We start from the raw sequence: 13,926 nt of genomic DNA on the forward strand, positions 1-13,926 counted from the left end.
AAATCACAACATTCGACTTGACCTAAGCAAATCACCTCTTTCAAACCGTATAATTAAGTTTGATATCCATCAAGAACGCAAAGGTATTACGGATTTTTAGATTATATATACCACATGAGAGACGAACTCACAACCTATTACGGCTGTGTCTATATTATACAGTGTATGCAGCTGACCTCAGTCATGGTCAAGTCTGTCAAGATCACACTAAACACAAATTAATTCACTCTAGCAGTCACTTTCATTATCGATTAAAAACGCGCTAATAGTTGACTGACTCTCTCAAAAACCAAATATTTTACATCCTTCGCGAACACAAAGTCCACATGGTTGAAGTTTCTCGACGGTACTTTGTGTATGTCGACGGCGTTGGGCAACAGGTTGTACAACGTGTCGACGTCGCGCGCGTCGCTGAGCCAGTCGGCGTCGCTGTAGACTAGCGACACGGGAGCTGTCACTCGCGACAAGTCGTAGTCGGGCGGATCGCTTGACCCGTAGCGCACTTGGTTCTCTGCTGAACCATAGTCGAACTTCCTAAACCTCCCAGATATCACCCCTTGCCCATAATGCGCGAACTGCTTCGTTGACGCCCCTGACGGCGCGTGGCCCAAGATCACAGGCAGATTCGTCACATTCAGCTGCTCCACGTTGTAACCAGCCACTAAGAACAAAAGATTAGTGCACATGATTTCTGCCAAGGGGCCTCGGCTGCACGCTATTCTTCTAAATACTCTCATCAACGCATTATCCGGAGCTAATTCATAAAGCCCAATACTCTTAGCAATTGCGTGAATTATACCTCCCGTGGGAGCCAAAAATCTAATGATAGGACTCTTCATGTGGGACATAAATGCGACGGGTGATAGCGCAACCATTACAGCAATCTTGTCCATGTATTCGGGGCGTTCTGATCCCATCACCCAGAATGCAGTGGTCCCCTGGGAATGGCCGATGTATTTCAGCTTTTCCTTTCCTGTTGTATATAGAGCGTAGTTGATCATAGCGGGTAGATCATAGTAGCCAACTTCGTGCCAAGAGAAGTCCCAGAAAGCGCCTTGGGAGGGGCTCATCTCGATATGACGGCGCGAGTGCTTGCAGCCGCGCGAGTTTCCCAACCAGACGTCGTACCCCTCTTTTGCAAGGAGATAAGCAATTCCACTGTCCGGACCGGCCACTATATAGTCATCTGCACTTCCTAACAACCCATGTTGAAGATACACAACTGGTCCGTCGCTGGGTATCCTGAACATCTTCAATATATATCCATCTTCGGTGAGAACATCGTGCGTCTCAACTGAATGTCCGTATTTGGTGATGAGCTGGTCGCAGTTAAGATTGCAGTCCTCGTTGCCTAGGCCGAAGTTGAACTCGGAGAGGAAATTATCGCTTAAGGCTACCAAGTTGTGGTCGTTGATGGGCCCGGGGACGCCGTTGATACCGTCTCCACCGGTTAGAGACCGCGCGAGAGTGATGGGTACGTTTGTGAAGAGATTGAGGGTGTTCGTCAGCAGGCCTCCGGCGAAGTTGGTCGCTTGGCTCGCCACCGGGTTATTTGTTAACGATTCCGCCGTCTGCCTAACGGTGTCGGCCACACGAGGGAACAGTAAGTTCGCGAATTGCCCATGGCAGGTAGCGAAAAATGCGAGAATAATTATTTTTTGGTCCATAACGCGCGCGCTCCCGCAGAGGTCAATAATAAACTGATCGCTCTCAAATCAGTAATATATAAAATGTATGAACCGTGACCTTGCTTTTCTGTAAACGCCGGATCATTTTTTGTCGCACGTTACGGCTTCCACGGGTTAATGTGACTTTTCCGGCAGCGGCCGCGCCGGCCACCGCCGATACGTACGCTGCTAGTATGACTTATGCAACGCGCTCTACACTTGTGCGTGAATCGCATGTTAATTGTAAGAACTAGGGAATTGGGGCAGTTTTTCACAAGCCGTTATTAGATTCACCCGTAACTAATAGTAGTATTTTAATTAAACGACCAGTGGAAACAAATTTTACATATCAATCACACATAGGTTCAAATGTCCTTTTGATTACATTGATACGACTGTATACCGGATACGTGTTCTAGACGACAATACAATGGGTAAATTTTGTACCGTCACATAGGTAACTATCATTTGGAATTTGACGTTCAATAGGTACCTACTACAACATTCCAAGACTGAATTGTTTCTGTTGCCTACCGAACCATTCAATGAATAGAATAAGAATAAAATAGAAAAATATTTATCTGGCGTAAAAACATACATAAGAACAACAACAAAAACCTACACAGAATAGTAGTTACAAGTCTCTGCGAATTTTTTTGAGTCCTTTGATATAGATCAAAGACCGAAAAGGCAACAAAGATTTGTTTAAAAATGTAATCTCCAGGATGGTATTCGTCCACGAAAAATGTATTGTCCCATTTTCAATTTCATGTCCGTTGGTATGAAAGGTGTGTAATAGTAAGATAAAATATTTTTTTATTATAAAAAACCGGCCAAGTGCGAGTCGGACTCGCACACCGAGGGTTCCGTACTTTTTAGTATTTGTTGTTATAGCGGCAACCGAAATACATCATCTGTGAAAGTGGCTCAAATTTAAGTCAAGATTTGACCCGTACAGACATAGTTACATACATAGGTACAATGCATCTACATTGCAAGTTAATAAAAAGTTTTTTTTTATGTGATAGCAAAAGAGCAGACAAGCCGCCTGATGGGAAGCAGTCATCGTCGCCCATGGACATAAGCAACATCACAGGAGCCACTTAAGCATTAAACTTAAGCTTGTAAAAATGCAGTTTTTCTTTACCTTTTAGGTTAGGTTACGTGCTAATTGTAGACCCTAGGTGCAAATAAGGAACATTTACCATTGTCACAAATACAAAGTAACTTCGTAACCATGACGTCATCTGAGGAGTATTCATTCATACCACGTCGGGAAACATCCAACGCTACATTACATCACAAATATGTTAGATAATAACGTGTAGTGTAGGTAACGTCCTATTTAAAAGTAACGTAAACTGAAATAAATAAATAAATAAAATCATAGAAAATAATTCAATTTGTTCTTAGAGTAAAAGTAACGTCTTGACGAATGGACCGATTTTATATCGTCGATTTTTTTTTAGATTTCGAAGTGGATAGATAGAATTCCCTATTTTGTACAATACCTATAAGCGTAATTTTTCGGGACAAGTTGTAATTTCGTATTTATTCCGCCCAATGTGTAGGTAGCAACAGCTGCTCATTATGCTAAATATTATCCAAATCTAAAAAAAAAAAAAAATTCGACAACAATACATAAATCAGCCCATTGAAGACCAATATATATCCGTTTATTTACCCAATTTATTACATACATATTTATGAGTTTATGACAACAGAACAAGTTTAGTGTGACGCATGAGATACAAAGCCCTTGAACTCTGTAAAATGGCTGACTTTGTCTTGTCAGTTGTCAGTCCATTCGGGATTTTTGGCGCGGGAATGATTTAAGTAAGAGTATGCCTTGAATAACGACCTCTCTGTGAATTTTATACACACTACGATACAATTTTATATTCACCACACAAGTTTGGAAAGATCCTCTTTATCTTTCAAAAACGGAAGAGAAAATTGCATTTTATCCACAAGAGTGGCAAAGTCATTTGATGCCTTTGAGTTGATTTTTGATGTCGTCGAGTAGAATTGAGTTTCAAATGATTATTTTTAATGATAAGAATTAAAAAACGTTCATTTGGATTTAATTTGTAATGTTATAGTTAGTATTTTTATAGCGTTGTTGTGGTAAAAAAAATCGTGTTTCACAACTTTCACATGGTAGCAAAGTTTGTTTAAATATAAAAATATATTATTTTTAATTTAATCTTGATTAATTAATTATTCATTAGGTAGAACCCTGCTAGATTACATTCTGTCAATATTCCGCAGAGGAATAGTTTTTAGTTATTTATTTTAAGATTAGTTTTATATATTTTTAGTTTTAGTTTTTAAATATTTCCGTTTCGTTGAAAATATTTTAGTTTTTGATACAATATTTAACTAGTCAATACATACTCTTTGGCTAATGTCAAACATTCCCACACTGAAAACCCCAATGTATGCTTGTCACACATTGACACAAAAACTTGATACATTTTTCCAAAATTAGTTAGGTAGCTATTAAATAAAAAATAAAATAAAAATAAAAATTATTTATTTCAGATCAAAAGCGATCCATATTTTGTTAGTAACATTTTAGCCTTAATACTATCAAAGATAGATATAACTCCGTAATAGATGGATACAGTCTAAGGAAAAAACGTGCCTCGAAAATCAAGAAAATTTGATTCTCGTTCAGAAGGCGCTACTAGTTTTGGCCTACAGTCGTATAGATGGCGTTGACGGTTTCGTTTGTTATTTAACAATTTTAACGCATATCACCATATCAGTGAAAGAACATGGGTCAAAATCATAAAAATAATTAATGCAAATAAAAAAAAATCATTTATCTATATTTAAATACATTCTATCGTATTTTTATAAATCTTCATTTTTAGTTTTAAAGTGTGTCGACAGATGGCAGTGAATTTACTGGGGTTACAAAATTTACTATGACAGTACCGCTCTAGTATAAGTTACTCTATGATACTATGTTAGTAACCTATATCTACTTAGACCTACCAATGACTACTTCTGTCCAGTACCTAAGTGACGAAGCCTTCCAGTGGTAAAGGCCGGATTCGAACCGGCGTCTTTAGCTATCGCGGCTCACGCCATGAACCCCTAGGCCACCCCGCCACGGCGGTGCCCGTCCGAATTTCTCGACTATATGCCATTTTAGTAACATTAGGCGTCTTTGACATATACGACATCTATTACAGTTTTTAATTTATATATAGTAGTGTGACTACTTAAAAAAAACACAAATCAATTTTTTTAATAAAATAATTTGATTTGTTCCCAAACCTGAAAGAAGATGTTTTTAGTGTAATCTCATAGACATTTCAAGTATAACATACACACGCAAATGGGCTTAAATTGCAAATCAAATTAGAAAATGTTTTATGTTATATAATTTATAAAAGTTTTCAAGATAGAGGTGTGATTATTTTTTCCTGTAATATTTATGATAATGTTATTATTATGTAAAAAAAATATAATTTTTCGTTGATAAACTTCGGAGATAAGGGGGGAGGAATGGTATTTTTCAGGGTTCCGTACCTCAAAAGGAAAAAACGAAACCCTTATAGGATCACTCGTGCGTCTGTCTGTCTGTCAGTCTGTCACAGCCCATTTTCTCCAAAACTACTGGACCAATTAAGTTGAAATTTGGTACACATATGTAAGTTTGTAACCCAACGACGGACATGTAACGTAAACATATGAATTTTCAACATGGGGGCCAGTTTTGGGGGTAAATAGGAAAATTAAAAAATAAAGTTTTTCAAACTATATCGTGTTACATATCAAATAAAAGAGCTCATTTTGAGAATCTCAAATATATTTTTTTTGTAATTTTAAAATAAATAGTTTAGAAGTTATTTAAGAAAATAGCTAAAAAATGACCACCCCCCCCCCCCACCCTTTATCTCCGAAACTACTGGGTCTGAAATTTTGAAAAAAATACACAAAATAGTTAGTAGTAGTAGTAAAAATACACTTCCAATGTGTTTGGGTTAGCGTTGTTCATAACTATTCCAAATCTCAAATCGTTAGCATCAGTAGGTCTCAAGATATTTAGCAATGTGACAGGCAGACAGACAGACGGACAGAGTCGCACCATAAGGGTTCCTTTTGTACCTTTTTGGTACGGTTACAAAACTAATATATTATTATGTACTTAATAGTCCCAAACCCAAAACACTTAGGGGGCTAAAAGATTATAACATTTGAACATACAACATAGATTATAATCACGGCTATTTCCCGGAGGGGTAGGCAGACCACGGATTTCCACTTGCTACGATCCTGACTTCATCTGCGTACTTGCGTAATATACTCTGATTTGTAATTAAATTCCAAAAAACTAACCTCACTCAGATAAAGGATCTGAGTGAGGTTCATTCGTAATAATGGAAAATATGTAAAGAAGTAAACTCAAATTTCCCTTTTGCATACTCTAGCATTTAAAATAAATATAGATATATCCTTTTAGCTTAGTTAAGTTTCTTAAAACATACGGAAAAGAGAAAAAGTGAGGTTAGATTATTGGAATTTAATTATAAAGCAGTTTAGATGTGGGCAATAAAATTGTGTAGATAACTCGTTTAAGTGCGGAAGGTCAATGCCGGATATATATAAATTGCTTAATAATATTTAAATATACATATACGCCAATTAATTCACAAACCCAATCTATACGGCCTTTATTATAGGCAAACTTGTTTACAGTTTTATACATTATACACACCCAGTAAACAAAATTATATTTTTTTGTAGGTATAATACATACCTATATTGATTTATTGAATTAAGTTAATAAAAAACCGGCCAAGTGCGAGTCGGACTCACGCACGAAGGGTTTTCCGTACCATAAACTATAAAAACGGTCACCCATCCAAGTACTGACCCCGCCCGACGTTGCTTAACTTCGGTCAAAAATCACGTTTGTTGTATGGGAGCCCCACTAAAATCTCTACTTTATTCTGTTTTTAGTATTTGTTGTTATAGCGGCAACCGAAATACATTATCTGTGAAAATTTCAGCTGTCTAGCTATCACAGATCACGAGATACAGCCTGGTGACAGACGAACAGACGGACAGACAGACGGACAGCGGAGTTATTATATAATCTGTGGTAATAGCAAGTAATAGGGTCCCGTTTTTACCCTTTGGGTACGGAACCATAAAAAGCTTGTAAAAACCCATACCTTATAATAGTGTTATGATGATGACATCAAAGATGATTATTTTGGTCGATAAATTGATATTGTTAATGTTAAGTCATTTTATTTGACGTCATTCCGAGCAGTTTAGTAATTACAATAAGTTTTGCCAAAATTTAATTTTTGATACAAGCTTTTATCACTGTTCCTTTTAACAGGCAACTAATATTCATCGAGACAACTCTAACAAACCCACAATCAAGTTGTGTTGAAAAGCGATCTTTTACTATTCGTTCACCGCTTACTCAATCAGTCGTCACAAAAGTTATCATATTAGTAGGATTTACCTCTTGAAGTCCTGACACTTTCAGTCAGTCAACCATAGTCTCAGGATATTTTAGGACCTGAATTAATGAAAGAGTTCCTGGCACAGTTCTAAAATATTCGTCGTACCTTAAAATGGTCCTACTTTGCTCCCTGGTGGGTAACTATGCTCCAAATTAATTTTTAACAAGCAGAAACGTCTGCGATCGATGCTATTAAGCTTAGAATAAATTTAAAAGTGGAAAAATTACTGCCTTGGGTGAGACTTGAACTCACGGCCTCTGGATCGATACTCCAGCGCTCTGCCAACTGAGCCACCAAGACCTCAAGAGGCCGTGAGTTCAAGTCTCACCCAAGGCAGTAATTTTTCCACTTTTAAATTTAACTATGCTCCAGTTCAAAAAAAGTACTTAACGTCTAATAATTTCAAACATAATATTTCCATGTTATTATTTATGTACTCAGATAAACTAAATTGTATTTATATTTTCAATTGCTACATTAGTCATAAAATTAATCTTACTACTGTAACTTTGCACCCCTAACCTCGTGAGTCTAAATGTACATTAAAGGGGGCCACTGACTATCAGTCCGCCGGACGATATCGGCCTGTCAGTTAGAACAAAAATTTGACAGTTCCAAACAACTGACAGGCCGATATCGTCCGGCGAACTGATAGTCAGTGGGCCCCTTAAAATGTACATATTCATTGCAATCTAATTTGAACCTTTCATGAAACAAATAAAGTAGCATTGCGTTGTAAAACAAACGAAATTTGTTCGAATTTACTTATAGAACAAGGTTCAAATTAAAAATTGAAAAACTTTCTATGGCACAGAATAACTAATAGTACTACCGTACAGAAAATTCACTCCTTCACAAAAGCCAGATTTAGGTATAAAATTATACCTACACTCGCCGCCTGCAAGCAAAATTGAAACTTATAACCGCGCACGAACCGTGAATCTTCTTTGCGCGCCGCAGTTTTATGACCAAGCTGCGAGTGTCGGCACACTCGGCACGGGGTTGTCACTTGACAAGTTTTTGTATTACCTATACCTACTGATTTATTATTTTTAAGATAAATATGTGGGAATTACAAACGTTGATTCTGTAAACATAAATTTTTTTGCCGGTGATAGTATGTCTGATTCTCACGGAAGTAGGTATGCCACAGAAGTACTTATTCCTTTGAAAATATGTCGGTCAATATGTATAGTCCGGAATTTAAAAAATATGTTTTTTCAGCTTCCTTGTTCTTCCGTTTATTCAGACATCCGTAAACAAAACATTATCTTTTATACAGATTAGATCGCGATTTAGGTTTCGAAGCCATTGCGTATTTTCAAATTTGCGCGAGCGGCAGCCCACTGCCATACACCTGCCCGGGCGGTGCGCCGGCCAAGTATACCTAAACTGCGCAGTGAAACCCCCCTGTCTATGGTGGGTCTTACGAGGATAAGTTTGGTAGGAGCGAAAATACCCCAAACAATGGGTATATTGTGCTCGTTATTCATAGTTTCGTTTTATATAAAACAACATTGCATAAAGTTTATTTACCGATAAAATGTTACATAAAATGTTCTTCTTATTATTCAATTCGTCTAAATATTTAATAATGAACAGTTTAAAAAGTTATTCAAAATTTCCTTAAAATGGAGCAAAAATTGGTGCAAAGCAGGACCATTTTACGGTATTGCTAAATGTGTCATGCGGTTTTAAAATGTCCAGTGATTTGAGACCACACATGTATGTATGTATGTATGTAAACACTTTATTGTACATAAGACAGATTACAAACACAATAAAAGAACATAAATATATACAATGTACAAAGGCGGACTAAACATGGACATGGCGGACATGTGCTTGATAAACATATTTATCTGTTCGAAGTTCATGCAGTTTTTCCTATAAGTTGAATTAAAATTACGTAGTAACAAAATAACTAGTTCATTGTATGTAAGATGGTGGCGTAGCCTATGTCAGCAGAAGTGTTTACCTAATTAAAACCATGTGTAAATTGAATCGTTGAATTGACACGTGCTGGTGACTTAATGGTAAACAAGAATAGAGAATTAATTTAACAGTATTTTTAGGATTTGGTACCTCAAAAGAAATAAACCGGCCAAGTGCGAGTCGGACTCGCGCACGAAGGGTTCCGTACCGTTACGAATAAAACGGAAAACAAAACACGCTTGTTATATGGGAGCCCCACTTAAATATTTTTTATTCTGCTTTTAGTATTTGTTGTTATAGCGGCAACAGAGATACATCATCTGTGAAAATTTCAACTGTCTAGCTATCACGGTTCATGAGATACAGCCTAGTGACAGACAGACAGACGGACAGACGGACAGACGGACAGACAGACAGACAGACAGACAGACGGACAGGCAGACATACAGCGGAGTAGGGGTTCCGTTTTTCCCCTTTGGGTACGGAACCCTAAAAATTTATAGTTTTTTTTTCACTGCGTCATCTCTAAAGCGCCACTTGCACTTGCACCATTCACTAACCCGGGTTTAACCGGTTAAACCTGGAGTTACTATGGTTACCAGTACAATTAGACAATGGGTTAACGGTTTAATCGCTTAACCCCGGGTTAGTGGAATGGTGCAAAAATAGTGTCTCGTTATAGGAACTTTTACTACCCATTGCCCACGTATCATCAACAGGTGCATGCGACATGAAATGCTTTAATAATTATTTGTTTTACAAGGGGGCAAAATTGTTGCGCTAATATTGATATCCGATCCGAGCAAGCGAAAGATCCCGAAATTGAACCACGAGCGTAGCGAGTGGTTCGAAAAATGGAATTTTTGAGCGTTGCGAGGGTTTTAAGGCACGAAGGATAGTATTTAATAGTAGATTGTGTCACAAGGGAGCAAAATGACATATTTACGGCGAGGGCGGGGCGTACATTGAATCCTGAACGAAGCGAAGGATTCTATAAAATAATCCTGAGCGTAGCGAGGGATTCTAAAATAGAATCTTGAGCGTAGTGAGGGATTCAAGGTGATAACGGCCAAGATGGTAATAAATTTGCTACCATGTGACACGTACTGTTTTTCACATCACCTATGAGGAAATTATTATGTTCCAAAATATTAATTACCTAAAAAAAATTGTATGCAAAGAAGAAAAAAAATCGTGTCCTAGAACAGAGAAGTGCCACTTTGATCCCTCCTAGCGGGGAAGAATAAGCCCTTTTTCGAATAGGTGATGTGAAAACAAATTTTGCCACCGAGTGAAACACAAACATTTTCACTACGCCCTACGCCAGCTAACATAGGTAAGAAAACAACTCAAAATTTGCATTTGATTACTTTGCCTCACATGTGATTAAAATGCAACTTTCTTATTAGTTTTTGAACAATCAAGAGAGCCTTTACTAGCTGGTGTGAAAATTAATATCTAGTTTAAAATTTCACGTATAACTTGTAGCTTTTCAAGGCACCATTAACTCAAACGCTATCCTACTTTAAGCTTTAATTTAATAGGGTATTTGATTACTATAAAATTAGTTTCTTTTTTCGAACTGTCAAAACGATTTTGCTACTATGGAATTTATATGAAACCCTAGTATGTGACGTCACAATCAGATTACCTACTCTTTTAAGTTTTATACGCGTTTTAAAATAGAAATTGTGTCTAAAAATAACTGCTATCTAAGTTTCTCTATTAAACTGCTGGTGCTTTATTTCATGCATGGTGTAAAATAATTTATTTTAAATACAGATATATATATACCCTATACATGCGTGAATGCATAGAATAAAAACCGGCCAAGTGCGAGTCGGGCTCGCGCACGAAGGGTTCCGTACCATTGCGCAAAAAAACTGCAAAAAAATCACGTTTGTTGTATGGGACTTTAAATATTTATTTTATTCTGTTTTTAGTATTTGTTGTTATAGCGGCAACAGAAATACATCATCTGTGAAAATTTCAACTGTCTAGTTATCACGGTTCATGAGATACAGCCTGGTGACAGACAGACGGACAGACGGACGGACAGACGGACAGCGGAGTCTAAGTAATAGGGTCCCGTTTTTACCCTTTGGGTACGGAACACGGAACCCTAAAAAACAAATAATTTTTATCTTAATAAGCTGAAACAACATTACCTCCCTTTTTCGTCAGTCGGTCAAATAAGACTAAACTTTATTACAATCGCTGCATAACAAGCAAATAATACCTAATCGAAACAAAATCGACGACGCAGCATTTGCAACCACGCGATCCGCTCGCGACGACTCGCTGACTTAACATTTAAACAGTATAAAACGGCCGGATTGTCCAACCGAAATCATATTCGACAAAAACTTGCAACATGAAGGTCTGTCTTGTAGTGTGCCTTGGTCTGGCGCACCTGGCCTCCGCCAGCATCTTCAAGAGGCACCACGAGCGCCCCATGCAGGCGCTCAACCTGCCCCTCACGTACATCGACCCCACCAGCTACAAGTACGGCCAACTGCTCGACCAGCAGCAACAGCAGCTGCAGTACCAGCGCCAGAAGACCCAGTTCGAGGACAAGTCCCAGGAGCGCAAGTACCTGGACAGAAACTCCCAAGAAGTCAAAGAGAGCCGGTACAATGAGTACCTCAACCCTGAGACCGCCGAGATCAGCTCGCATGAGGCTGATGAGCAGATCCGCGTCAACATCGTCGAGTACCAGAGACCGTTGGAATCTCAAATCTGGAACCAACACTCCGCCCTGCCCATCTCCAGCTACCTCATCCAGGAGCCGCAACTATACCAGATAAGCAGCGAGGAACAGATGAAACATCAGCCTCTGAGGAGCAGCGAGGAACAAATGAAGCACTTCCAGCTCCAGCAGCGAAGCAGCGAGGAACAGATGAAGAAATACCAGTCCCAGAGGAGTAGCGAAGAGCAGATGAACCTATTCCAAACCCAGCTTAGGAGCAAGGACCAGGTGAAGCCATACCAGAAGAAACGCAGCGACGACCAGAAGTACTACCCGGCCGTTTACGGCGACAACGTAGAATGGAGCGGCATCCGCATGGCCGTCGGCCCGCACTCCCCCATCACCGAACAGAAGGACATCGAGCGAATCTTCGCTGATGCCTACAACACCGTCAAAGACTTCACTGAGGAGGAAAAGAAGACCTTCCACCAGATGTACATGACCGCCGCCGAGAACGAGGACACCCACTTGAACGTCACCCAGCTTCTCCAAAAGAACCAGTACGTCGTTGAAGAGCACACCATCAAGACCGACGATGGCTACATCCTTACTCTGTTCCGTATCCCGCCCAAGCAGAAGACTCGTGATGTCCAGAAGCGCCCCGTCGTGTTCTTGATGCACGGTCTCCTCGGAAGCGCTGACGACTGGGTTCTCTCCGGCCCCGGTGTTGGCCTGGCTTACCTCTTGGCCGATGCCAACTACGACGTCTGGATGGGCAACGCCCGCGGCAACAAGTACTCCCGCCGCCACGTCAGCAAGCACCCCGCTCAGCCCGACTTCTGGCAGTTCAGCAACGACGAGATCGCGCTCCACGACCTCCCGGCCATGATCGACTACGCCTTGAACACCACCCACCAGGAAAAGATGTACTACATCGGCTTCTCTGAGGGCACCACCACCTTCTTCGCCCTGGCTTCCTCCCGCCCGGTATACAACGACAAAATCATCATGATGTACGCTCTCTCCCCGATGGTGTACATGAGCCACACCCGCAGCCCGCTCCTGAAGATGATTGCGCCCAACAGCCCATTCTACGAGCGCCTGCATCAGATCCTCGGACACTCTGAATTCAAGCCAACCCAGGAAGTGATCCAGACCGTCGGCGGCGATATGCTGACCAAGAAATTCGGCTGCAAGCACGTCGCGTCCAACGTGAACATGGTTATGTCCGGTATGGTGGACAACTACGACCCGAAGATCATGCCGATGATTGCGAGCCACTTGCCTGCTGGAGCTTCGACCAGACAGATCAAACAGTACGGCCAGGCCGTGGCTACTACTTTCAGACGTTACGACTACGGGCCCGCCATCAACATGAAGGTGTACGGAAGCGAGCAGCCTCCGAAATACCAGATGTCTGCAGTCCGCGTGCCTGTGATGCTGTACTTCAGCACTGAGGACTGGCTGGCTCAGCCCGCTGACGTCGAGCAGCTTCGCTCCGAGCTCCCGAACGTTGACGCGTACCAGGTCCCCCAGTTCAGCCACCTGGACTTCCAGTTCTCTAAGAACGCCCCTGAAGCCGTGTACCAAAGACTGATCGCCTCCATCGAGAAGAACCAAGAACAGAAGCAGTACCAGCTATAAGTTTAGGTTAATTTTAGTTACTTAATATAATTTATCGTTCATTAATTTATCATTGCGAGATTTGTATTTTCATGAATAAATAAATCCGTCCATCTTACTTTATCTTATTACTAGAAGCCCTTTATCTTGACCTTTGCTTTACTAAACTTAATTTTTAACATACAGGTCACGCCAATTATAGTTAGCAAACTTGCCGATAGATGACGCTGTACACAATTATGCTTAGTATAGTATACGAATACGACATCTGTGTGGCGTGTGGCTACCACCAGTTTTGCACTGACATAAACGCTATCGAGAACGTAACTTACTTTCTATGCATCTCGCTCGTACTCGCTTAATAGTGCGAGCGATATGTATAGGAAGTAAATTACGTTTAGACGTTATCGTATATATTATGTCAGTGCCAAACTTGACACTGTCAGTGACTCATGGTATGGGTACTGCAGGCGTATTATGGATGGATTAATCCACGTGATAAAATGTGGTATTTTCT

At 40.0% G+C, this 13,926-nt stretch overlaps 2 protein-coding genes across 2 annotated transcripts; one reads left to right on the forward strand and one right to left on the reverse strand.

Moving 5' to 3' along the window:
* Positions 1–251: 251 nt before the first annotated feature.
* Positions 252–1,949, reverse strand: LOC134749307 (lipase 3-like). The gene has a single exon (XM_063684205.1). The coding sequence runs from the start codon at positions 1,665–1,667 to the stop codon at positions 252–254; it is 1,416 nt and encodes a 471-aa protein (XP_063540275.1). The 5' UTR covers positions 1,668–1,949.
* A 9,486-nt stretch (positions 1,950–11,435) lies between these two features.
* On the forward strand, positions 11,436–13,527 carry LOC134749396 (lipase 3-like). Its single transcript, XM_063684316.1, has one exon. The coding sequence runs from the start codon at positions 11,472–11,474 to the stop codon at positions 13,428–13,430; it is 1,959 nt and encodes a 652-aa protein (XP_063540386.1). The 5' UTR covers positions 11,436–11,471; the 3' UTR covers positions 13,431–13,527.
* The last annotated feature ends 399 nt before the right edge of the window (positions 13,528–13,926 follow it).

The sequence above is a fragment of the Cydia strobilella genome, chromosome 18, assembly GCF_947568885.1.
Source record: "Cydia strobilella chromosome 18, ilCydStro3.1, whole genome shotgun sequence".
NCBI lineage: Eukaryota > Metazoa > Arthropoda > Insecta > Lepidoptera > Tortricidae > Cydia > Cydia strobilella.